The sequence below is a fragment of the Phalacrocorax carbo genome, chromosome Z (genome assembly GCF_963921805.1).
Source record: "Phalacrocorax carbo chromosome Z, bPhaCar2.1, whole genome shotgun sequence".
NCBI lineage: Eukaryota > Metazoa > Chordata > Aves > Suliformes > Phalacrocoracidae > Phalacrocorax > Phalacrocorax carbo.
Window position 1 is genome coordinate 11,681,870 of NC_087548.1, and position 27,634 is coordinate 11,709,503.

General features: G+C 44.3%; 2 protein-coding genes across 4 annotated transcripts in view; one reads left to right on the top strand and one right to left on the bottom strand.

Annotated features, from left to right (window-relative positions):
- Positions 1-15,934, bottom strand: part of FAM219A (family with sequence similarity 219 member A) — a 111,395-nt gene extending 95,461 nt beyond the window's left edge. The window contains exon 1 of one of the 3 annotated variants that reach the window (XM_064439437.1): positions 15,545-15,934. In XM_064439437.1, the coding sequence (XP_064295507.1) occupies positions 15,545-15,604 (60 nt within the window). In that variant the 5' untranslated portion in view covers positions 15,605-15,934. The remainder of the gene's footprint in view (positions 1-15,544) is intronic. The other 2 variants (XM_064439438.1, XM_064439436.1) reach the window with 2 other exon arrangements.
- Positions 15,935-16,062: 128 nt separating this feature from the next.
- DNAI1 (dynein axonemal intermediate chain 1) overlaps positions 16,063-27,634 on the top strand; it is a 150,932-nt gene continuing 139,360 nt past the window's right edge. The window contains exon 1 of the mRNA XM_064438623.1: positions 16,063-16,149. Within this exon, the coding sequence (XP_064294693.1) occupies positions 16,117-16,149 (33 nt within the window). The 5' untranslated portion in view covers positions 16,063-16,116. The remainder of the gene's footprint in view (positions 16,150-27,634) is intronic.

The following is a 27,634-nucleotide window of genomic DNA, read 5'->3' on the forward strand; positions in this document are numbered from 1 at the left end:
GTTGAGTAAAAGAAGGTGGTATACAGAGTTCTTACATTTAACCAGCACTCCACACCCAGATTTCAAAGCTACAAGCTTGCCCATTTTCAAAAAGTGTCCAAGTGCCATTATTGAAGGTAACTAGGCATGGTGATACTAATTTGCTCCTTTAAGAAAGTATGGCTGAAATGACAGCTAGAGTAATTGATTTATTTCCACTAGTGTGTTCCTAAGGGAAAAGTTACATCAGCATCGTTTTTAACGCCTCTTTTTAAAGGCTGAAAGCAGGACTTAAGACTTGAATGACACTTGCACTTGGCATATTACAGATTCACATATGTTTAGGCCTCTGCCTTGCCTCATACTACACTCACCACTTACTGCTGCAAAGGTCATCTTCCAAGAGGACTGCACCTGCATCCTCCCTCCCCTTACACCTCCTTTCAGTTCCTCACCTTTGCCTGGAGCATTCCCCTGCCCCAGTCTCACTGTGCTCCTACCATCCTTATGACTGAAAAAATCTGCCACTTGTAGGTTTGTAGGGTCCTTCTTTGTGGTTTTAAGGGACATTTCTAACAGCTGTTCTATCCCTAAGGCATCAGTTACCCTGATGGTCTCCCTTGTTAATCAATCTTTCAGGTCTTTACAGAGCACAGCTTACTGGTGCAAGACGACAGAGACTCAGTAACAAGTGAAATACTTCCTACCTACTGACTCAGAGGTATGATGCCCTCAAGCACTTAGGCTTTTTAAATGGCTTGGGGATTTTGGTTTTGTTTGGTTGGCTTTTTTGAGGTATATAAGGGGACCGATATAGATGATCTATACATGGGGGGACATGAGTCCACTAGCTTTGTGCAATTGAAAACCATGCTGCATTTCAGCCAGGTCTGACGACAGCCCAACACCTGCAGCAGAGTAGAGCAACACACCAAGACATTCACTGACCTGGAGGCACACCATGGGGTAACAGCTCCTTAAGACTCCTTAAGATGTTATTCTCTCTCTCTCCCCATATCATCAGTGCTGAGATCTCAACCCTTCCATCCCAGAAAACACCTTTACTTTCGATTTAGAGCTTTCTGATGTACAGTCACTGGTCAGCATATCTCTTACCTAAATAAAGTTTTTGCTTTTTCCTGATATAAACCCAGGTGAGCTTCAGAGCAGCAACCATGTCAGGAAACATTAATTAGAGGCTGAAACATTCACTGGACGTAGTTGGTAGTTTTCCAGATGCTCTGCCAAACTGAAAGAAGGCCAGATTTACAGAATGACTTTTTACACTTCAGCAAGCAGTAAAACAATTTTTAATAAACCCTAGTTGTTTACTGGCCTTTTCTCTGTCCTACTGTAGAGGAATTACCAAGGCACCTGTAAATACTAGCAGGTGGAAAAAGGACAACTTCAGACAGAACTGTGAAACAAGCTGGTAAAATACAGCAACGATTCTTCTTTTTAAGATGTTGTATTTCCAGTTTTTAAAAAAATGTTTCTGCAAGAAAAAAGTAAGTAGCTTTAAAATCACTTCAGAGTGACCACAGCGCAATCCCCTCTTCCAAACAGTAACAGATGTACAGAGGGCTTGGTCAGAATGCTAGTTGCAGGACCTTACGGAAAACTAACCAAGCGGCTCTGGTTCAGATTGCTATACATGCTCACCAGCCAAGCACCGCTTGCATCAGTTAACCCAGAGTGAAACTCGAGTTCAGACAGCATTCGCTTTGTTTGTGGGCAGGCACCTGAGATATTAACTGCAGGTCATGCTGACAAATACAGCAAAAATTACCTGGAAACTCAGGGAAAGACAATACCTAGCTTTTGAAAAATCTCACCCAGCTATACAAAACAGCAACTGACACTCTCGGCAGACTGTTTGAGTAAAGGATGGTATTCCACATGTGTAACACTATTTTGAAGTTCAGGAGGATTCTGGTGGCAGTGACAGGTCCATAACAGCATTCACTGTTAACTGCAATACAGGACCTGTAGCACTACAACCTGCCAGGGAAGCAGCCCTGTCTTTGAAGAGCAGGCATATGTCCATACTCATTTGGAAGTGATCCCTATTAAATTTGGTATGATTCACCAGTTAAGCTGAAAAGGGTTTTATCATCATCATTGGCAATCAACAAAATTAATCCCCATGCCCTAGTAATGACCAAGGAAGACCACTTCTATCTTTGTGGAATGAAAAGGATGAACTGAATTAAACCTTGAAAAATTAAAGGATTTGTCATGTTTATCAATTAAGATCACAGCCTGAAATACAGCTTCAGACTATTAAGAGCAAGTTCTTCAGCCTCGCTAAACCAAAAGAACGAGCTTGCAATATCAAGGGAATAAAGTCTCAGCAAGGGTCTAATACACTTCAGAAGGTCAAGCTTGGAGCGGTATTTAATAGGGCTGCCTTAACCATGCCTCCTGGCTCTCTGTGTGTCAGCATGAAAATGTTATCACCATTGCAACCAACTGCTGGTAATTTCCTGTGATGTTAATGAGTTTTGAATTTATGCAAAGTCTCCCTGTAGGTTCCTCTGCAATATCTACCAACCGCTATACCATTGGAGAATACCTGTGATAAAAGCATCTAGCTGTCTCCCAGTTATTAATTAGTGTAGCAAACCAGACTTCAGTGGACATTTGAAAACCTTTCAAAAACTCAAAATTAACTGGCGCAGAAAGATGGACTTAAGAAAAATGAGAATCAGGACTTGGTTTTGAGTTCCTATATATCTATTAAAAAAGCTCACAACATGATGTTATAATTCTGACTAACGTTCTGCAAAAGACAAAGTCAGAAACCAAAAATGAAGTGCTTGATCCTCAGACCAATTAAGATTTTCAGGAGCTGTCAGGACCTTGTGCAGTCAAATCTGCAACACTAGAATAACCTCACAACCAGATGCAGACTTAGAAGTTGAGAAGTCTGAAGACTTAACATTGACTTTTTCTACTTTTTACAGAATTATCAATAGTCATTCAGCATCAGAGCCCCAGTCAAACTGCCACAGCTTACTAAAAGAGTAACATTACTTGCTCTTACACATGTATTGTGTTTGTGTGGCAAGGTTTTGTTAGCAGTGGGGTTACAGGGGTGGCTTCTGTGAGAAGATATTAGAAGCTTCCCCTGTGTCTGACAGAGCCAGTGCCAGATGGCTCCAAGACAGACCCACTGCTGGCCAAGGCTGAGCCCATCCGCGATGCTGGTAGTGCCTCTGGGATAATGTATTCAAAAAGGAGGAAGAAAAACCTGCTGCAGACCAGTAGCTGGGAGAGAGGAGTGAGAGTATGTGAGAGAAACAACACTGCAGACACCCAGGTCAGGAGGGAGAGGAGGTGCTCCAGGTGCCAGAGCAGAGATTGCCCTGCAGTCTGTGGTGAAGACCATGGTGAGGCAGGCTGTCCCCCTGCAGCCCATGGAGGTCCATGGTGGAGCAGATACGCACCTGCAGCCCATGGAGGACCCCACACCAGAGCAGGTGGATGCCCAAAGGAGGCTGTGACCCCATGGGAAGCCCATGCTGGAGCAGGCTCCTGGCAGGACCTGCAGCCCCGTGGAGAGAGGAGCCCACACTGGAGCAGGTTTGCTGGCAGGACTTGTGACCCCACAGGGGACCCACACTGGAGCAGTTCGTGAAGAACTGTAGCACATGGGAAGGACCCACGTTGTAGAAATTCGTGGAGGACTGTCTCCCATGGGAGGGACCCCACCTGGAACAGTGGAAGAGTGCAAGGAATCCTCCCCCTGACGATGAAGGAGCGGCAAAGGCAATGTGTAACAAACTGACAGTGACCCCCACTCCCCATCTCCCTGCACCGCTGGAGGGGAGGAGGTAGAGAAAATCGGGAGTGAAGTTGAGCCTGGGAAGAAGGGAGGGGTGAGGGGAAGGTGTTTTTAAGATTTGGGTTTCATTTCTCATTATCCTACTCTGATTTGGTTGCTAATATATTAAACTAATTTCTCCAAGTTCTTATTCTTGACCCACGAGCCTGTCATTGTATTTTCTCTGCCCTGTCCAGCTGAGGAGGGGAGGGATAGAGTGGGTTTTAGTGGGCACCTGGTGTCCAGCCAGGGTCAACCCACCGCAACACAGAATCACAGAATGATAAAACAGATGAGAAAATTAAGTAAGCAAGTATCATACACATACCTTTCACACCAGTAAAAGCACCTCATGCCTCTCCATCCAGGTGCTAGGGTATTAGCCACCAGCTCCTATATAGGCTTCTATATAAGAGCCAGCAGCACTATATAGGCACATAGTACTAAATATTGCTTCAAGGGTTAATGGACAAGCAAGGGAAAACTCTGGCACTATCAGAGTCTATACCATGGACTGCTAGTTTCCAGACCAGAGCTGAAAAGAGCATTGGTGTTTTGGCCACACACATACTTTCTCCATCTCACACCCAGACTGAACAACAACCAGGGTTCCAGTCACTGAAAAGAGAGGTTAAGTGTGCACCTAATTCATGCATCTCCATTTTTCAAATTGAGCACAGCCTATGGCCACAAACCAAGCAGCAAGCACTGCAAACTGCACACCTCTGAAAGTTGATACAGAAGCAGCTCTAGATCTAACGTGCTACCAGTAAACCTCATGGGACAAACTGTTTTTGCTGGGTTGGTCTTTACCTGAAGACATTTTCCCCCCAAATTCAGAGATTAATCTTTAAGAATTCGAAGTTGCAAATACAGAACCTCACTGCTATACAAGGAAACTTTTTTCTGCAGAAGGCATGGATTATAAATTCTATGTAGCTACATAATCCCAGTGCAGCATTCTCCCATAACCCTATAATCTCTTTGTAAAAATTCTTACATGCACAGCAAGGATCATCTCAGTTATTTTCACAATCACTTTGCCCTAATTTTTGCAAGAGGTACAAGAAATTCTTTTCACTGAGAAGTGCTTTTGTGATATGTTATCTAAAGTACATCCACCGAAGGGTTTGTCTCTGCTGGAGCAGATGAAGACAAGGAGCAGTGTGACTTTTTACTCCATCAAAGCAGCAGAGGAATTGCTAGTGTTTTGCAGAATTCTAGACTGTATCTTCAGGCTTTGCATTAACATCCAGAAGTGGCAAATCCAGACAGTTAAGCCTCAGTACAGATGTGTTTCCAAGAAGAGTTGGACTTCCTCTAACTCCTTTACCATACCCATTGCCCTTGATCCTAGCAGAGTGCTCAAAACTGTAATCTAAATCCAACTTTTGACACACACATTTACAGAAATGGAATCACTAGCTAGCAGCTTCTCCTAGGGTTATCAACTGCCAACAACAACCCAATGTGAAGCGCAGCTTTTACATGCTCCAGTGGGCTAGGTGACCTTCATCTTCAAACCCTGTGAACATGCTGTTCCTATAACTTTTCTCAGGACTGCTATTCACAATATTTTTTTCTTATATACAGGAAAATTAAGATTAGAGATCTAGAGAGACCCACAGACCTGAAAGAGGTTGGTAGGGGGAGAGAGGAATGGTTAAGTCTTTTCCTGGACTACAACACAATTTTGCTGCAAGATTCTTTGAAGTTTAAGAATCCTAAGCATAGGAAAAAAGCTTTCCCTGCTCCTCCCATATCACACGGAGCCTGTGAAAGCCCTGTTACACATTCCCAACCCCATCCTGTTCACATACCCCACCCCCATCTTATCTCAAGGGATATCATGCTTGGCATTCTCCTACTTCACAGGTATTCCACAGCCATATGCTATGAGAACCAAGGTTCAGGTACTGCGCATTCCCTTGTGCTTTCAAAATAAACCCACATTTGCAGCCATTAGGGCTCAATGCTACAACTAAAAAGACACTACAGCATTTCCATGACACAGGCTGTACTTACACTAAATCTATTTTGCCACTGAAACAAAGCTGTTCCACAGAAGCATGGGATGGGAAGTGTTGCTGCGGAGGGGAGGTTACACTGATGGAGCTGGTCCCTGTACGGACACAGAAGCACGGCACAATTCTCTGTACACCTGAGACTCCCTACTCCAAACTACACAAGCCAACTCTGGAAAGATGAACCTTCACTAGTTTTGTTCCATCTGAGCGATGACCCCTTTCCATGCCTCAGCTGACAAAGCAGTGCCTGCAGAATGTCTATGTGATGTTCAGCTGGAAGGTCTGCTCTAGCCATCAGAGGCAATTATTTTCTATTTGCATCACATGCATGTCATTTGGAAAATAATCATGCTTTCACACAAAGGAGCATATTGTTTTTAGATGCATCAGTCACAAGGTCCTGCCAGAAAACAGCTTTGCAATGCCATCTATGGCCAGGACCACTCTTATTTGTTTTTTCTTTCTAATTAATAACATGCACCCCATGCCATGCAGACCTCTGTCCCTCCCACTTCCATTTCTCAGAAGGTCAGTCTGCTCACACAGCTCCTTGGATGTTCAGGTTCTACAGACCTCAGAATTTTGAAATTTTTCTTTTAATACACCTCAAGCTACTTGCAACAATTACCCACAAAAAAAAGTTTCAGATTAAAAGTTAAGCCTTACAACTGAGTCACTACCAATAATGATAAGCCCCATGACTATTAAACTGGTAGAACATTCTTTTTTATACATTAACTGCATAAAAAATGCAAAAGACTGCATTAACCTCTGCAGGTAAAAGCCTTTAAACTCAGATTTATAATCATGGCCACAAACGTTAGGGTTTGACTTACAGAACTTCTCTGCTCATACAGAATTCAAACTTTTTCTGAATAAATGAGAATCACCACTATGGTCCCAGTACATTTTGTTTGTTTGACAGTCTCTCAATATAAAGAACACTTTCAGGATCAGACTGGGTTTACTGGACTCTGGTACACCTCTCAGAGACATATGTGTGCATAGTTTTTTGTTTGTTTTGTTGGGTTTTTTTAAAGATATGGTGACCTTAAAGAACATCTCATACCACTGCAAAGCAAGGCAGCAATAATCATTTCAGTTAGGAACTCAGCTAGCAATTCAGCAGAACTGGGAGGCTGAGCAAGAGTGGATTTACCTCTTTACCTCTAACAGATATTAGACCTGCATACTCCGACATGCTCTAAGAAGTTGCTTTCCTAGAGCTAGCTTGGCTCAAAACATGGGAAGTCTTGCTTCCCTTGTCCTATCATTAGTCTGGTATAAGGCTGGTACATCAGCCAAGAGTCAAACCAACAGAGTTCTCTGTTTGGGGACACAGTTTAAGCAATACTAGAAGACCCTAGGCAAGAATAAATGAATCTCTTCCAATTTTACAAACATTGGTCTAACCAACAAGTCTTTTCAAATACTGCAGTACACTGCCATTGTGCTCTTCTGCAAGGACTGCAGTACTTTCTCACTTTGAGGGGAAAAAAAGAAAGTCACAGGATTCTCAGTCAAGTCTGAGAATACCATCACAGAGGTACACGCAGAAACACAAAAAAACTCAAGTTACCATAGACAACTGTGCACAGGAATGAAATGAACTGATGAAGACACAAAAATAATCGCATTCAGGGATGGTAAAGATACATGGTCCATGAGGAAAAAAGACAATCTTCTGGTCAACTGTAAGAGATCTGCTTGCAAGCAACAAGCAGAAGAGGCCATCACCAAAGCAGGCTGCCTCATCCCAGCAAAAAAGCTCTTCCAGTGCTTGTGGCAAACTTAGTGAACAGACACCACTTCACGCCTCATATTCACTGGGGGTAGGGGAGGAAATTAGGTCAGCATAAGCATCTCTGACATTGAGATGGGAACCAAGGTTTGTTTTCACCTGGAGCCTCCTACAAACAGAGATGTGAAACAAAATATAACCTAAGTAAACAGTTTATTTGAATATGGGTGTGCTAAATCACTAACCTATATTCCCATGCAATCAGTAAAACACACAAGACTGAGAGAAACAATGATCATTAGAATACCACTGCTGTGCTTGGCTTAGGAAGAGACAGTTTAGAGGGTTTATTAGACTGAATGCTGCAGAGCCCAAATGGTCAGCTGCTCATATTAATGGATCTTGGTTCAGGAAGGACACTGAAAAGAAACTGAGAAAAACAGTGTCAGACAAGCGCGAGGCAAGACACCGTACCACACCCAGGGAAGAACCATTCATGTCTAATGGTCCCGGACACTGAAAGAAGCAGAAGCTTGACAGAAGAGCTCTAACACAGCCTGTTCTAGAAGCAAGCTTTGGGAAGCATGTGGGGAAAGAGACTGCAGACGGTTGATGATGTTAGCACTACCTGCTTCAGCACTGCATGCAAAGCCTAAACAATCTGCTCTGGCAGGCAGGTGGTGCTGGGTTACAGGAGTTACTTGGTGGCTAGTCATGTGATAGCCTGACCTATACTACAGCTTTTTTGACATGTTTTCTCCACTAATTCCAGACAAACAACTTGTCAACAGCTGTAATAAAGCCACAGTTACAGAGTAGAACTTAGTAAACTCAGGAAGAGTTTTAATACGTTCTAGCAAAATAACTTGTTCCTAGGCAGAGGCTGCATCTCTACTACACAGCTTGCCAGTTCAGCTGGAATAGCTTTTTAAGATAACAAATACTCTCCCTTTTCCCTTCTGTATAGCAAATAAGGACCATCTTTAAAGAGCCAATGCTCTTCTCAACAAAAGCAGCATGTGGTACCTTGTGCTTTACTACTGAAAATAACAAATTTTTCCAGTCCACAAATAAGATGACTCTCCAACTCACCTAGTAAAAGCAGTTGGGATGCAGCCAGTATACTCTGCATGTATTTAAGACAGTATTTCTTTGCAAAGAAGTTTCCCAAAGCGATAAACCTTGCTATTCTGTGAATCAGAGATGGATGTGTCCAAAAGCCAAGCAGATTCCCTAGCAGGTACTCTTCAAAATGAAGAAAATTTCCACCTACAATTTCATTCACTCCAACTCGCTACCTTCACAGTCAAACCAATGAAGCAAATCCTTGCTTTCTATTGCATATTGCAAAATGGACACTGATTCATTGCACAAGATTACACTTTAAACCTCAGAAAGAATAATGGTCAGAGAGACTACGTGGGGTTCGAGCTGGAACTGACAGATTTACTAGTTGCAAGTGACTGCATCACTACAATGTCAATTTTATAGTGACAGAAACAGAATAACCTCAGAGAGACCTTATATTTCAAATGGCACAAGACTTCACCAAAGGTGCATGGCATGTGCGAGTGTGAGGGAAACACATAGGCACAATTCTACAGACTGCCTGTGGAAAGTGACAGATAATTGATCTGCAAAGAACCCAAAAGACAACTACTTCAACCAGTGTCTTAAAATGTCTGGAAGAAGCAGGCACACCATTGTGACTGACTGACTTCTAGCCCTGCCGTTAGCCAGCTACACTCTTAATCCACTGCCCCACAGATCAAACCAGTGGTGGGGCTGTCTCCTCTATTCTTACCAAGTTCAGACTTCAATTTCACAGCAAAGATGATGCAACTCCAGAGAGGCCACATAAGCCCTACAGCCTCCTTGCTAAGCTGAGGGCTTTCCTTGAATGAAGCCTTGTGAAATTAAAGGCATACGTTGTTCTCCTCTCTCACCCCAGCATTTTGCTCATCTTGTCTGACTGCCACTACCTACCGGCAGAGAGAGTATAAGCCTGTATCAATTGCAGAAAATGGTGCCTAAGTAGATAGTAATATCAAGCTACAGTTAACAGGCTCCTGGGAGTTACGGAAGAATCCTAAGAGAGGACTGTGCAGGTTTAATTCTTTGTAGAGTTCAATGCCCCTTTTTCAACACCTTTCTTCACTCAAGGAGAGATTTCCTAACATGACTGACAGAACCACCATAGTCAGAGCTTGTATGAAGAAGCGGAGAAGAAACAGTGTGCCTGCAGAGACAGTGCCAGCCAGAACATGCTCCCATGTCTTGACAGGTCATCCTCTAGCTACAGCAGCACCATCCCTCACAACAGCCGTTCAGGAGCCTGTGCTGGATCACTGCTGGAGTTTCAGCCTGGCCTGGGGTGCCAATAAAAATGCTCCTGTACTTCTGCACCAAAGGCCTGATAGGGGACAGGGACAGTACAGAGCAGAACCCCAATAAACTGAAGTATTCAGGGAGGTAATCTTTAGACTACTGCTACATATGACACCGCAGCACACCAGAACAGGCTGTATAACTAAAAGCAGCTCTATTTGAAAGAGTTCTATTTCAGAACCCATAGTACTGTGATATCACGACTCTCATGTACTGTAAGCATTTACAAAACATAGCTGTGTAACCCCTGGGCTACATTACAATGAATATACATACGCATGACATTTTCATTTTAGAAGCTTTTTTGTTCTAGAAAGAAGAGTTTCTTGTGTATCTGCACTAGACACGTAATGCACTATTTCTAAGCCCCACAGACATAACCTTTCTTTCTACTTCTTAGTTACTTTTTGTTTTCTGTTTTTATGTTTCTCCCCATTTTACAGATGCATCAACAAAACAAAGATATCTTAACACACAGCACAACTTTCCTAGGATGAGGCAGACAATATTTACCAAAAGTAAAGAATCCAGATTTTATAAGCATGCTGAGCACTTATACTGTCCGCTGACTAAACTTATAATCCAGTAGACAATATAATTTTTTCTTTTCTGTTTTTCTCTTCTAATGTTCAAAAAAACTGTATAGAAATGCATCTTCTGTATCTTCAAAGCTTCTGGAAATTTTATACCTCCAGGACTAGTCTAGATTTGGCCTCTCAGCTAAAAAGCCAACAGCATCACTGTAGGATGTGGCTAAGCAAAATCCTTAGGTTGTTTGTTGTCATCACAGGAGCTACCAGCCCAAGGTCCCACATCTGGCAAACATCTGCAAGGAAGCAGCCTGGCCACAATGCTTCAGAACAAGATACAAGACCAACAGTCCAATTTCTCTGGAAAGAGGTTCCATTTTTCATGTGGGCCAAGAACTGGGAAACAAATATTCCATTCCAGCTGTCGCTTTCAGAAAGTGAGCCAAAGCCTCAGGAGTACATGTCAAAGCTCCTCTGAAGTTCCTGCACTTTGACAGGTGCTTTCCCTTAGGAAAAGTTGTACTGGTGCCATGTCGGCAAGAGCACTTTTACTCTACTTGCATTTTTGTGCTAAGAACAGAAACTGCCTGCGTCAGCGTACAGGAGCAATGTCTGATCCAACACTGTCATCTGTCAGTTTGCCATCATATGCCAGCCAGAGCTTGGTGTATGCTAGAGACAGGCTCAGGAGGGTTTCATGTACCAACAGAACTCAAGATACAACCCCACTGCATCATGCTCATCACATTTCATTTTAACAAAAATACTAAGGATTTTGCAAGAGTTTAGCTGACGCCACAAAGCACAGACTTACAAATCACAGGGAGAGCATGTAGTGAGGCTCCAGTGCTGAAGAAAAGATGGGTCTACATATAATTACAGGCTCCCCAATTCCTATTTAGGAGAGTATTTTAATTATTTTCCTCTGCAGCATCCTCACTGCACAAAGTGTCCCTTCATCTATCTCTCCCTTTAGTATCTACCTCTGTAATAAGAATTATATGTCAGGAAAACTTCCTGACAAAAAAAAAAACCTAGAGAAGACAAACCAACACCAATCATCACAACAATGCACCACCACCAGACTGGAAAAAATTGTCCAGTTGGAAGTTAACACATCAAATACCAACCCCATCAGCCAAGATAGCTGCCTACCAAGTATAAGTGTCCAGAAATAAATGAATTTCAGGCCTCATCACACCATGCATGCCTGCAGTGCTGGGAATTGACTTTATCTGAAACTAACCCACTACCCAGCAGCTAACACAGAGAGGCAGCCCTTTTTGTGAGTGCAGAAGGATCGTGACAAGCAGAGTCAGAGATCAAATAGAAACTAAGGGGAACAGAGTTTCCACAGTTGAGCTGGCATCGTTGATAGGGAAGATGCGATACTAAGCATTAGGAGAAACAAAACCTCTTGTAAATTGGTTTATATTACTTTGGAGAGGCAGGCATTTTAGGGATGGAGCCAAGAGCCACCAGTATCCAAGACAGGAAATGAGGACCAGAACAGACCATCCTATTTTCATGCAAAGGCACCACGGGAACAAGTGCCACTTACCAGCCTTTCTTCTCTTCCACAATGAGATCCATAATTCATAGTGAGTATGAATTGTGCCACAATATCAAAATATGCAGAGTAATGTGTCTCTCAAAGACACGAAACACAGGGCCTCACCCCATCCTGCAATGTGCCAATAAACCAGGGTCTGTATGCCATCCTGCCCATCTGCCCAAAGCAGCTCCCTCTCATGAAGTCCTGTACTGAACCTTTCCTTGGGTCTGCATTAGTACACAGCACTTCTCATAGCTCATGTTTGTAGAGATCAAGCAGAGTCAAGACAGCTTGCCTGACTCCCCAGTGCTTATGCAAACAGGCTGGAGTCTTAACTTCACATCACTGCATCTGATGCGAAGGGTAGGAGCTGACATATGATAGAGCTGGCCAACCTGCAGACCAAGTACTTCTTGGCTCTGCAACACAAGCCCTGTCTGACTTGTTATTAGCAGAGAGAAACTTGCAGCAACCAGACATCCTGGCAGGCTTTGTCAGAGCAAGCAGTACTCCACAGAGCTCCAGTCTGTACTAGGCAGGTGCTGCCCTTAGCCTTGCAATGAGATGCCAATGCAGCCCTTGGCTGTACAAGGCTGTCAGAGAGAAGGTTCCCCCACCAGACATATTTGAGCTTTAAAGAAGTTACTCTTGCAAAAAGCCATGGATGTGTCAGGTTCTCCGTCCCTGCTCAGTAAATGCAACACTGGCTATTGCCAGCATGTATATGCAATGAACACCAGACATTGGTGTACTATCAGCCCTGACAGAGAGTTATCAGTGGTGCCAGTATCAGTGGCAGGTTTGGAGGCTGCAGGGCTCAGAAAGGCTTCATGCTACTTTAAGAATGGCTTCCCTTCAGCATTTAACAGCTGTACCCATCTCTTAATTTTGAACTTTAGCAGGTCAGCAGGCTTGTCTGTCAGGTGGATTTTAGGCAGATCACCAGCACTCGTCCTGGAGGTCAGCATAAAGACATCAGAAGCATCAAAGACACTTTATCCACGCAGATGAACAAGACATTCAAAAGCATTCATGCTAGTCAACAACACAAAGATTTTAAGGATTTCGAGCAAAACCTAGCTTCCCAAACCCCTAACTTCAGGGACCTTCTCACACTGCCACATACTGGCAGTCTGTACCTGGCGAAGGAACCAGCCAAAATCCTGAAGCACAGTTTCAGGGTATTGTTTTAACGCAAGTGTTAAAGCCCTTTGCAAAAATTTCCTAACCCTTGGCTGCTGAAGAAGGGAGGGAAACCTGTTTCCTAAGCTAACTATCACTGCTGCATAATATACCATCCTATCCTGAGACCACAGGGTTGGACCAGGCAACCTCTTTGGGTTCTGCTCACTCCATGTCCATGCAAAAGTGCATGCATGTGTTAATTCCACTCCTCTGCTATTATCCTGGGGTTTCCAGAAAATTCTTAGTAATTTTTGTCTGCCAACAGTTTTTCCAAACTTGCTAATCTCACTTCTATGCCCACTGCCCTCAACAACATGAATAAAAAGGGCCAGCCTTGTCACATCTGTTGCCTCTGCTTGATAAAACCATGCACCACCAGGAGGGCATGCAGCAAGTCCACAACAGCTAGTATGGACAGTTTTCTTCCCCACCACAAAGGATAGAAGCTAAAGAACAAAAAAAAAAAAAAACCAAAAACCAAGCTAATAATATTTTTACAAATTTACAAAACTGCTTTTCTTGCCACTTTCTTGACAGGTAATTTGATTTTGTAGACCTTCACCGCAAGCCTTTCCGTTCACAAGACAATTACTGTGTTCTCAACTTTTTACAAACACTAGCTGCAACACAAAACCAAGGATTGGTACCTCAACTCTAAATAACGTACACTTTTGGTATACTGGAATTCTCAGTAGTATCTTCAGTCCTAACGTGAACCTGCCAAAAACCTATCCTCACCTGCTGCCAAAAGGATCTGTGCAAGTATTTCATTAAAGTTCTTTCTACCTCTCCAAACATTTCAAATCCCCATCTCACACAATCAGACGCTGAGATGGAATTTGCTTTCTCCAGGTACTAAAGGGAATCAACATCTTGAGTCAGCCTGTTATCCAGCTTCCACTTCAATGCCAAGGTGAACTGTATTTCAACAGGTCCCAGGCTACATAAAACAGCACGCCTTCAATCACAGTGTGAGGCACGCAGGAGTAAGGGGAGAGGAACACATAAGGTAACGTCTCCCAGGTGGGAAGCAGGAATGGACAAACACATTCCGGTGATAAGCAGCATGCAGCTGGGGCACAACACACACAGAGGCAAGCTTGCAGAATCAAAGCAAAACAGCTAAACACTCATAAGTCTTGGACAACTTGGTGACAGTCTAGCATCCCCCATGGCTGCCAGCTAGCTGGCCTGCCTTTGTAAGCATCATTTCAGAAGCTACCAAAAGCCTGGGACCACTCTACCTGCCCATGTACACAACCGCAAAATCCCATGAACCTGTATACTTCCTTCTCTGCAAAGATTCCCCTGGGTCCCATGTAGTAGTGTAACCATTATGCCAACCTCTTCAGGGCTCATTAATTGAGTGTAATTTTGTCTATGAAGTGAAAAAACATCCTAAAATGAAAAACACATGCCCTGGCATGGGAAGGAAAAAATAAAAACCCAAAACCCAAACCTCACAGATTACTTTTTTTGTGTAAAAATTTTTGTGCGAGCAAAACTAATTTGACAGAGACATTTCCTTGCAAAATACCCGGACTTTTCATACAATGAGCGCCTAACAGGAGCTTTACATGGAGAGCGATGGCTATAAAATGAGCGGCTGCGAAGGTCCTGCATCTTCCCCCCAGAGCTGGCGTGGTTCTCACCGATGCCACGCAGCCACCCACCCCCCCCGGGAGCCCCGCAGCTCCCCGAGCGGGCTGCGCACGAACGCTGCCTCGCTCTTCACCTGAGGTCTCACGTATTTTGTAAAAGTCAAACAAAACCCCACCAGTTCTCTGCGCCTCCAGCTTCTCGGGTGCTCCGGCTGCCGCCCGCCCTTCCCCCCGCCGGCCCCCCCCGCCCCGCGGCGCTCACGACCCCGCCGCCGGAGCCCACGGGCCGGGGTGCGCGGGGCCGCCGCTGCCTTTGAAGAAGCGACGTTTCCACAGAGGCAGAAGCGGAGCCACCGCCCCCCCCCCACCCCCCCCCGCCCTGGCGGGTGGTTTCTGCCGTTGCTACCGACGGTGCCGGGGAAGGATGATGAGAATGATGACGGTGGGGGGGTCGGGACGGAAGGGCCGTGCGGGCAGCCGTGCCCACCGGCTGTGTCCGAGATGACACAGCAGCCGCCGCTGGGCACGGCCCCGGCCCCGGCGGGGATGGCGGCGGCGGCGCTGAGGGGACTGCCGTTACATAACGGCGGCGGCGCGCGGGCCCCACCTCACCACCGGCACCCGTGTGTCGCCTCCCCCCCGCTCTGCCCCCGGACCCCCGGTGAGGCGGCGGCTCCCGGGGACAGCGCGGCCCCACCCGCCCCTCCCTCACCAGCGGTTGCATCTCGGCGCGCACGGCGGGCACCTGGAACCGGTCTATCTCCTCCATCATGGTGGCGGCGGGGCTGGGGCGGGGCAGGAGGGAAGGAGGGAGGGATGAATGGAGGGAAGAAGGGCGGGCGAGGAGGCTCCTCAGGCGCCGAAGGACGACGCCGCCACTCGCCGCAGCTGCTGCCTCATCGCCACCGCTGGCCGCCGCCGCCGCCGGGGTGACTCAGCCGCGCCGCTTCCGGGTCCGGCCGCCGCCGCACCACCCCGCTTTGCATATTCATGAAGAGGCGGGGCCACTGTCAGTCACCCGGGGCCCGGATGCTGGGTTCCCCACGGCCCCCGCCCAGCTGCCGGCGGGATGTACCATTCCCTCCCTCGGGGGGGCCGGTGGGGGCAGCGGGGGCACCTTGTCGGGTGGGGTGGGGTCGGGTGGGGTGGGGGAGCAATAGCCGGGGCCGACGGCGCGCTCCGCTTCCGGAGCGTTGCCATGGTTGCCTCTATCAACTTCCGGCCGGCGGTTGGGCGGGAGGGCGCGGGGCCGTCGCGAGGAGCGGCCGGTGGCGGAGGGCCGCCATGCCAGCCAAGGCGGGCGACAGGCACCGGCAGGTAAGGGCCTGTCCCAAGCGGCCATAGTAGCGGGGCGGCGCTGCTCCCCCGCGTGACAGCGCCGTGGGGACATCCCCACCACCGCCGCCGCGACGTCCTCACCGCCGCTGTGACGTCAGCCCCCCCGAATGGCGTCACTGCAGCGCCTCGTGCAGCGGGAGACGACGGCTCACACGAGGCAACATTGCTCTGCGGTACTCCTCTGTCTGTGCTGCCCTCAGCTCCTCCCCTGTGTGGGTGCCACAGCGCCACTGGCGCAACACCAGGCCCATGATGGCATCACCACTCCCAAAGCCACCACACGTTACATCACTATGCGTAGCCCAGCTCGTGTCCCTTCAGGGAGTGCCCCAGAGCTGTAACCCTGCAGGGCTGGGTGAGACACCGGGGCTCAGCACAGCCCCTCCCAACACTGCTTGCTGCATGATTACATCATGTTGCCTCGTTCTGTCCCTGCACTGAGGTATGTTATCGCTCCGCCAGTGATACCCTGTGTGTTCTGTGGCATTTCTATGCACCCTGTTGAGGCAAACCAGCATGTCCCAAAGCCGCAGCACCCATGCGGTGTCACTGTACTGTTGCAAAGTCCTCAGACAGTCTTGTCATGACATCGCTCTTACAGCATATGACACTTCCCTTCCAGGGCAGGTTTTAATTCACTTGAGGTGTCACCAGTCTGCCAGAGAATCTTTCAGAGACACTGAGCAGATAGGTTAAAATCCCTATTTTAAAAAAGTTAAAAAATATTATTTCAGTTATACCTAGCTGTAACTTTCATCACTTTCCTATTGTCTTAATATTTGGTTGCCTCTCAGTTCAGACAATGAAGTGAGGTCATCTGCTAACCTTCATGGCCCTAACCCTACTCTGGGAACAGCAGTGTGGGTGGATGCATGTGTGAGACCTCACTGCCTTTATGCATGTCTGCATACATTACCTCACAGGATAAAGGGCTCAGTCAGATTCATTCCTGCATCTCATCTACTACTGGACTGTCAAAGTGTTTGAATTAAAAGTAGAAGATGACCTGACTGATAAAACCATTTTCTTAACAGGTTTATGTCAATCCCAACATATTTAATCTTTGGGGTGGGGGGAAGAGGGTTAGCATAGGTGGCCCAGAAGTGACTGAGAGCAAGCAGACTGCTTCCTCAGTCCAGAACACATGCAAGAGAGCCATAACTGATCAAGGAAAGTTAAAAGAAAAAACAGAGGGACCAGTGTGATGGTCCAGAGCTGTGAGGTGGTGGCTGAGATCCCTGGGCAGTCCCCAGTGGTCTGTGAGGGGATCTGGACAGCAGGAGCTCTTTCAATAAGGCAACAGCAATCCTTGCTGATCATCTGATCCCCATCCAGTTACCCAAGGGTGTTTCATCTCATCTGTGCTTTATCCACACCACATTTGTATAGACCCCATACAGACTTCCATGACTTCTGAAGCCTGAGCTGATAAACCCCACTAAGTGTTAGCTGACTTTGCAGAGTCCAGTTGCACCTCCCTGCCTCTGCAACCAGATGTTGGAGCCCAAAATCCAGAAGTACTGAAATGGTTCCTGAGGGCCCCTGAGGTCTCTGGGAGCCATCTTGGTGCTTCTATACACATGGTAGGAGGGCTTCTGGGCTTTAGAGTAGCCAAGAGTAAGAGAGGATCACTGTGACATTCCTAATCTTCTACTAACAAGTACTAGTAACTATCAAGTTACAAAGGACTTTTTAAAGTTAGCAAAGGACACAAAATCAGAACCAAAACCCAGATCTAGTCCTAGGTAATGAACACGTTTTTGCTAAAATTGTAAAACTGAATGATACCAGCTAAACCTGGAATGAAATGCTTGCTCTGAATTTCAGTTTCTTTTATTTTTAGCATTTCCACATAAATATTTTCAGTCATTTTCAGTAGCCATTATCTTGAGTATTCTGAAATGGAGAGGCATTGATTCACATGTTATTTGAAAAACATAATTAATGCACATTAATAAAGGCATTAATTTTATTTTAAAGCTCTTGAAAACGTCATAAAGTGCTTGAACCCTTAGAATTTTTGGCTTTTCACATAACTTTCATTATAATAGTTTAAAAGACAATAATTTTAACTTGTCCTGTACTGCCTTTCCTGTATTTGCCTTGAGCCTGTTAAATCTGATTGCTGTTTCATGTTCCTTTATCTACTGAAATATTCTAGTGGAAGAAATTAGTGGCTCTGGAGGCTGGAGACTTTTGCTCATTTTCCCTGACTCAAAATATAGCCTGTATCTCAGTGGCTTTGGGAGTCCGGGGAGTGGATGGCTGTGCCTTTGCATGGATCGCTGCCCAATCAGGGCCCGATGGTTGGTATTTACTGAGCCCTGATGGCCACTGTAAGATAAATTATTGAGTCAAGGTCAAGATCCCAGTTCTTGACAAGAAAATTAACTTCGAAAATAAGTGAGGAAGCTCATGCACTTCTCCCTCATACATATTCCTCATTCCTGCCCATGTTTGTAGTGAGGCAGGAAACAAGCCTGCTACTTGCTGGTGAGGCTTGTTTTTCTGCTAAGCATCGTTTCTGTAGGCTTTCCATCCTTGTCCCTTTCATTGCGAATTCTCCTCTAGCACTATGCTCTTCTCACCCGTCCCTGTGCTTTTCATTCCTCTATTTCTTATACAATGCTTTGTTCTGCTCTGCCTCCCAGCCTTTTCATTGCTGACTGCTTTCCCTTTGAAAATTTTTTCCTGGAATTGTTCTCAAAGCTGAGATAGTTACCTGAACACTATCAGGTCCTTCCCTTTTACTGCATGTCACATCCAGTCCCTCCTCTGTTTTCATGGCTGTGTGTTCTTCAAGTGCTTTGTGATAAATTCTTTTTTTCTTCTTCTTTTCCCCTACAGGTGGTGGTTGCCTGCCCTTCTTCTGTGCCTGTCTTGTATCTGCCTTCTTGTCTGACATTAGTTTCTTGCTTTATTTCACTCTTTTTTTCTTTATCTGGCTGCCTTCAGCCTCCATTTCAATATCCAACCACCTGATGTCTTCTTTTTCTTTGAAAGAAAGCTCCCATATTCCTGAGTGAAAATATGTCAAAAGCTGGTTGGCCATCAGAGATAAATTAGACTTAATTAGAAGCATCTAAAGGCTTTTCTACATTTATGTACATTAATAACAAATGTGTTTCAGTGTTCAGAGTTTGTTAAAATAGTTGGATGTGTCTGGATCTTTGTATTCCTGGTGCAGCTTTGTTAATGATAATACTTACTTTTGTTCTGTACTTCAGTAACATCTTTCTTTCAGGTCAGAAATGTGTTATGCACAATGGAGCTCCACAGCATTTTGGGAAGAGGTAGAATTATGGAAAGCCATAAGCCAAATCCCTGCCTCAGACTGAAGGGAATGGAAGAATTAGATTCTCAGCCCCCCTGAAAATTAGGTCTTCAGTATGACAAACAGGACACTCAGAGTATTCTTTAAAACACTGACCTGTATGGTATGTGCACGGACACGCAGAAAGCTGTTGATAGGATAGAGAACAGCACACTATTAGCCTGGTGTCAGTTCCATGCATGGTCCTGGGTGGTGAGAGAAATGGGCCAACATTTTTGAGATTCTTATTTTAAACATAGATATGAGGTATGCTGTTGGAGGTCTTGGTTCCAGATTTCCATGTCTTTGACTTGTGACTCAAAGAAAAGCCTTGTGTGAGCAGTGGGGAGCACCCTGTGCTGCTCTGTACCTCTGCCTGAACCCACCCGAATGGGAAGCATGATTTGGCTGTGGTTTCTTAACTGGCGTTGCATACACTTCTTGGCATTTATGGCATGCAAAACCAGACTGGCTAGTCTTCACTTAGAGTCAGGCCCACTGTCAGATCACTGACGCAACAGGTCACTTAGATGGTGTTAAGAAGTCATCTGAATTCAGACAGCGAGGCATTTCTTCTTACACTTGACTTGTGGTCTTGCACCCAGTGACATGTAAGCAGCTTCTTTGCTGTTCAGCAAGTTGTCAAAGAGAAACAAAGAAACCCCTTCCATAAACACAGTCAGTAATCAGTCACATTTTACGTTTTTGCCAGCAAATGCTTTTAAGGCTCTTAATGGCTCTTAAACATGCAGTAAACCATCCATGGAATATAAAATAAACACTCAGTTTAGTGTCTCTCAGAAAACAATTTATAAAATGTATTGTCAAACAGCTCTTAAATTGGCACCCCTAGTGTGTGTAAATGGATGTCTGCTTCAGGGCAGGCTAGAAGTCACTTTGCTTCCTTTGGCTTCGTTTCCGTTCTGTGCTTCCCTGTTCCTTGTGCCGAGCGGTGGTTTACTAGGGAGATGCTAATATACAAAACAAGAATGAAAAGCTAGCAGGAAATTACCTAATGGTTTTACAGAAATGTCAAGCGTAGCTCTTGTAATAATTCTCCCTCTTCCCCTTAGAATCCTACAAGCATCTGTGTTCTTTTTTTCTCTGATTACATGTTAACCTCTGTGCTGTGCCCCAGAGGATGCAGGAGTGATAATGTCTCTGTGCAGGAAGATGAAGTAAACTTAGCAGGAGCATTCTGTGATTGCCCAGCCTTGTCTGTCGTATGGTGACAGCTAGCATGGGGAGCAGAAAGGCTGCAGGGATGTCTCTTCAATGATCCTAAAAAAGTATCATCTGGATTTGTCATTGCCCTGATAAGTGTTTCATTAATACATAATCAGTTTTCAGCTCTTGGAAAATTTGCTTAACATGAACTGATGGTTCAGCTTTGCAGACTAATTGACCTGCATCATCACTGTCTCTGAATTTTCTGATATTTTAGGCTGGACCTGCAAATCCAGATCTGCTTAGCCCACCTTGTGCTTTAAGCATAGGGAGAAATTTCACATTACACCAGGAGTTACTGTTTAGTGGTTTGCCTGGCTCCTCACCGTGCAGTGACCAGTTTCAAGAGCCAGTTTAATCTGACAGTACAGGAGAAGGATGTATAGCCCAGTAAAGGCTATAGTGAGGAACCTCATCCTGGATCGCAGGACAGTGCACGTGGTAGCATCATTGCATCTTCTACTTGATTAGTCAGGGCAGGTCTTGGATCTGAATGTGAAGGTTGGACACATTTTTCATGAAGGATTTCTGTGGTCACAGATTCAGGGTTTAACACAGTTCTTAAATGACCACTTGAGTGTACATCTCTGCTTTTTAGGACACCAAGGTGATTTATTTATCATCTGCATTGCCACTGATAAGTCAGATGTTTTCTGCAGTGGAGGATGAAATAGTTGAAAAGTAGGGCCATAGAAAATAGCTGTTAAAGAAGAATCAGACATGATTGTTCTAGGTCTTGGAAAAAGCTTCAGAGCTTTTGCTATTCAGTCAAGAAGGCAGGTACTGATAGTCCTGTCTATTTTGTGTAAACTCGGTTAATGAGTCTTAGATCAGCAATTAGTGGCTGTTACACTGCCAACAAAAAGAGAGACAAATAATGACTGTGGACAGAGTAAGCAAGAAGGACAAGACCTGGATGAATGGTTGAGTATGATTCTTTATTTTCCTCATTTCAGGCCAAGCTGGCAGCATATTACTAAGGTGTTGAAGGCAAAATTTCCACCAGACTTTGCATCTCTTTGATGCTTGCCCTCCCATTTCATGTTCCTGGGATGCAGAAATAGGATAGATCTTCCTAAATGCCAGACTGGCAGTGCCATTTTTATTTACGGTGAAGTCCTTTGGAAAGTAGCCAGTAGTTTCTTCTTATTTTAATTTTACTGGTTTATAACTTAAAAAAAATTAGAGGAATTTCATTTGGAGACAACCCAAACATTCTACCTAAAAATAAAATTAGAAATGCTTGTTAGATAGGTCAGCAACAGGAGAACTTCCTGCTGAAGGACTTGATTTTGCAGCTATTTGCATCTCCTGATGCCTTGTCTGCATTAGAGGGAACTCTGGCAAGGGAAAGGAAAATTAAATGGCATTTAAAGCATCACTTTTCAGCTGTTTCCTCTCTTCATCTCTATCATCCTGTTGTATTACTGTACTGTTGCATTAGTCAATAGTCAATATGTCTTGTAGCTTAGTCAGTGTGTGGGCCAGGGAGGAATTTCTAGGTGCTGCTGTCATAAACACATCCTGGAAGAAAGGTCCAGAAAAGAACAGTCACTTGAGTTTTCTATATCCTTAATTTAAGTATTATGATGGTTATGGGCTTCTAATGTCTTTTTACTGTGGGAACTACGATAGTATTTTCATTTATTTTATGTAAGAAGGTCATCAGAGTAAAGCATTTTTAGCATGCATAAATTCATACTCTGGCATTTTTTCCTGTAGCAGTGGAGCACCTCCCAGGGTGGCCAGAGTTATTATGGTGACCTGGAGGTGAGAAACTCCTTATAACTCTTTAATGCCTCCTACCCATTTCTTAGTTCCCTAGCAACAATATCTCCTTTTTTCCTAATATAAATTCCTCATAATTATTCACACTCCACTTATTGTTAATTAATTAATTAATTTAGGGCAGGGATAGTATCACCGTTTATTAGGAAGATTTAGGAAGGCTGTTGATTCTTTCTGTAGCAAAACCATCTTCAGTTTATACAGAATTTTCTGAAATGTAACTGTTCTTTGAGGGGAGGAAGGCATGTCTGACTTAGGCTATACATTAAAAAAAAAAAAAGACTCTAGATGCTGAACAACATAGACCAAAATACTAGTAGTGACTTACTGTCTGAACTCTGTCCATGCTTGTAAGCCTGGGAGAGCTTAAGTGAGGGCACCTGAAAAGCCAAAGAGTGTAATTATGGAATTAAGCTGTGTATCATAATGCTTGTGCCCAATGGGGTGAATTGAAAGTTGCCCCAGCAACCTTAATTATCACATTTTCTAACTTCTGAATGTTTCTCTTTAAGATGCTAATAATAGTCTGTTAACTTATATTTCATATAATTATGTAGCAGCTAAAATGTGCTTGAATTTTAGAGATGCATATGAAGGCCAGTATCTTGCTAGCGAATGTACAGTCATTATGTTGATTCACAGTTATGGATTATTCCTTATTTATATTGTGGATGCATTTGTGACCTCTGTGGTACAAACACTGTGTGATGTGGAACAAAGAAATAGCTGTCAGAGCAAAAGGGTTACATCTTAAATAATAGTTTATGGATAACAGATTGGTACAGTAAAAAGAAGAATGAAGAAGCAATGGCCACCATTCTGAGCTGTGGTGACAGGACACCAGCTACCAGGGTGCTACTGAGGACGTTTTACAACTAATGTAGCAGAGAGGAGTTTTAAGTAAAGGTACGACTAAGGGCAGTGTGCTGGCTTTGGAAAGATTTACAGGGAGCAGGAGCTTGCAAAAGAAATAGCAAAAGGACAAAACACAGATACACCAATCAAAAGGAATGTCAGGAACTTTTCAGGAAGTGGTGCAGCAGTAGACTTTGTGCTATTATGTGAATTAGGAGGTGATGTAAAAGATTGTGTATGCTTGACTGACCCATGGTTGCTCCCCACCTTGCTTCTTGTAATAGACAGATCTACTAGTTTTGATGAGTGTTGCCTAGTGCTAATATTGCCAAAATACTAGGACGTCTTCTCATCTCTTCATGTTTGTGTCACCTTCCAGCTGGATTCCAACAGTTTTAGGCACTTTGGGTTGAACCTTCTGTCAGCTCAGAACCTTGAACCTTGCTAGCATAGGCTGCTGTAGTACATCCCCACAGGAATGAAGCTTGCATCCTGAAGGCTGCATTCTGCTTTTTATACTGACTTTTGCAGAGTGTTGAGTCAAGTGGAGTTGCAGTCTTTACCTTCACCGGCCAGAGTCCAGGATATCCACCAAATAAGATTTGGTCCAACCACAACTTTGGTTGTTGTTGAAGTAGGTCTCTGTACTGCAAGGGGTGGTTTGTCTAGGCAGATGGAATGAGCTGAGGACTAACACCTTCCTAGTCCCTACTACCACCTGCCAGACAAACCTGCACTCATCTGGTCTAGGTATGGCTGTCCTGACTTTGTGGAGCACTTACGGCAGAAAAGTCACTGGTCAGTATGTGCTGGCTCCCATCTTCCCTCTTCATGTTTAGCACACTTTTGGAGTAGGCTAACTGTGTCCGTATTATGTAGCACTTAGCCAAGGATCTGTGTGATAGCCAAGTAGGCCTAAGGCATAACTGTTGGCCTTGAAGGGGACAGCTGCAGTTTTTTTAGTTCAAAATACCAGAGATAATGACTGCAATTTTATAACTGTCCTGTCAGTCATGTTCTTGCTCCCTTCTGTGGAGAACTACTTCATTTAGTTCCCAGGGAGCCTTGAAGCAAGCTGCCGCAGTCAGGGAGCGGGGTCTGGCAGTGAAGTAGGAATGAGTCAAATGGAGAAGGGAAGTAAATCCCACCAACGGATGCAATGAGACCCCTCCCTTGAACACCCTCTCTCAGTCGTACACAGCTGGATATGGTACTCTCAGCTACATTTTGATAAAGGGTGAAAACATGCATGGGATCAAAGTTAAGAGTTTCAGAGCCTGGTTCATTTTTAAATAGTCTGTGAACTTTGTTACACTGAAAATCTTGTTTATATATATAAAACTAATAATTTAATGTTAGTGTGACTGAAACCTTAGTCTAAACATTATCGTCAGTCCAGACATAATTATTACAGAAAATAAGTACTTCTGTGAAAAAAATAATAGCAATAATAATGATGATGATGATGATGCAGTTAAAACTGTTGCTTGCAAGCTACTTAGTTTCAACCCCTTTTCTGGTACTGTGCTCACCCTTCTTCTGGTCCTCTGGTTCCCAAGGTTGATGGTTTCACTTTACTGTACTGGTGGGGATGTTATAGCAAGTTGTCAGCATCTGGGGTCCTTCACTGAGAAGGATAAGATGTCCATGTTGATGGTTTCTTCTTCACTGTAGGACCCACTTGGAGTTTCCTTTATAGGTTAGCTAACACACTTTCACAACTTGCTCTTTCTTCCTTGGTCTGGTGTTCCACTTTACGCCTGGTGTTACTGTATATGATGCTTTAAAAGTGTGCTAGATATTATTATTTTGTTTTCTTTTTTACCCCTAAACCCAGCTTTGTCCAGTTCTCCTGTCTGCAGATCTGCATTTCTATAGCTGGCCAATGCTTACTGCAGTGAGGTCTCCAATGTCAAGCCTGTGCCCCATCTCTTATCATCCCCTACCTGTAGTCCTCTATGCCACATCTGGGGTTTCCTCAAGGTCTCTGTATCATGCCATGCCTTTACTATATTGTGAAGTTACAGTCTTAGAACCATGATGGTACTGTACAAAGACAAAAGAAATATATTAGCCATAGGCCCCTCGTTGATTAGAATAATTGCTCATGCTCTACCCTACAAACACTTTGTGGTGTGGGGAGCAGGAAGGAGTTTGTGCTGCTTCCTTCCAGTGCACTCTAACTCTAGCTCTTCTTCAGTGTCAATTTTGGATTTTAATACAGTTGCGATATTTATTCATAAGTGGCTCTTTGGATTATGTTAACTGACATGTGTGCAACTGTCAAAACCAATTACCCTCAGGTTGCCTTGTTCATGCCTTTGCTGCTGGATAAACAGCACTTTTATAGACTCAATTGCAAGGGATAATAGTGAGTATGCTTTCTTTCATGTTTAAAATTAAGAATTTGATTTTGATTTGGATCTGAATAAAATTCTGCTCTGAAAATGTATTTTAAATTTTGCTGGTTAAGTCATATCTAATGTGCATGTAGCATGGTCCTCGTAGAATATAGTGCTCTGTTGCCCATTGACAGGCCATTGAAGTGTGGAGACAGGCCAGCTGTGTAACCCAGCAGTCTCAGCAGTGGTTGTGATGCTGGGGCTCCTAGGCTCTCTGCTCTGCTCTGTTACCAGCCCGCTGTGGGATTGTAAAGGAAATGTCATATCTATTTTCTCCACTTGAGTCATAACAACTTTTGTTTCAAAGTGAGGCACATTTCCTAAGTAGAGGAACGTATTGGTCTGCTCATTTTTCATATTTTTTAATATGTATCTTTTGGAATAAAAGTAATCCCAGACTCCTTGTTAGTAACAGAATTTTTATGTGGCTTAGCTTGTACAAAGGGCAACAACACTGGAAGTTGCAGCCTCACATCTCTGCTACAGTTTGTTCTCTGAAAATACTTATTTTCTGAATTCTTATTGTCAAGTCTTACAAGTAATGGGGCTTTAGAAAGAAGAACAGGGGATACTGGGTCAAAGTAATTATGGCTTCTTAATTGTGTAATATATATGAAGCAGCTGGTAGAATTGAATATTTAATTTTCATAATGGAGGGAAATTATGAGAGGAGTCTAGGAATCTCTGTAGAGACTTGTGCTACTTAAGGTGTTCATAAGAGATATGGAAAAGTTGATGAACAACAGCTAGTGTGATAAAGCTGGGCTTTCCAGTAGAAGAACTAGGCAAAACAGATGAAAGCAGCAAGTGGCAGACTTAAGCAAGCAGCAGGTCTCTGCATTAGCATTTAGTTGTACCATGAGAGTCCTTGCTGTGGAAGTTGTTCATGCTAAAAAAGCACATGGATTCCAAAATGACTGAATAAATTTGTGGAGAAAAAGACCCACTGATATGAAATAAAATGGACAGCATTTCTGATTCAAATCCCTGTGGGCAGCTGAGTGGGCATCCTGGAGAAAGCTCCATAGGTGTCTGCTTTTGAACAGTGTGGAGAGAGATACTTAGGTAGGTGGACCTTTGATCTGGGCTGAAAGGCGCACTCTAATGTTCTTCTAAAGAAAATCCATGGGAGCTTTCCCCTCCACCCCTTTGTTTTCCTTCCCTCTTGTCCTCTAGTATCCCCTTCTTTCCTGTCATGTAGTCGCTTTTTTCAAGTAACTCCTCTACTTTTCCCATCCATCCCATCCAAAGTTATCTGGGATCCATCCTAAAACCGTTTTGCCAAGGTTTCTAATGTTGTCTCCTTTGTTTGATTTATCAGCTCTCTCACCCTCTGCCTTTTGGGTTCTTGGTCCTGTCAGTCCCTCAGCATCTTCTCAAAAGGATCCTCTTCATTTCCTCTCCCCCTTTCTGTAAAGTTTGCATAATGCTTTGTCACTGGTCCCCATCTGTTATTCCTTAACCTCTGGGTAATCTCACTTAGGAATACTCTATAAGGCTCCCTGTAAACAACTGTTTCAGTGTTTTCTGTGGTTTTTCAGCACTCATGGCTTTGTAGGTGTGGATCTTCTGTCTCTGGACTCACTGTCACATGTGAGCACTTGGGGCAAGAGTAGCCTTTCTGTGTGTTTGATTAATGTGCTAGAACCCCATGTGTGTGACATTTAGGCATATCACAGACAGGCGGTAACCAGGATAGAGCCTAGTGTTTCTTTATGCTAATAAACTAGTCTTGTGTTAGACCTTTAAGATCATTGAGTCCAACCACTAATCCAGTACTGCCAAGTCCACCACTAAACTATGTCCCCAAGCACCACATCTACACAGCTTTTAAATACCTCTAGGGATGGTGACTCATGGTGGTACCATTACAAAAGTG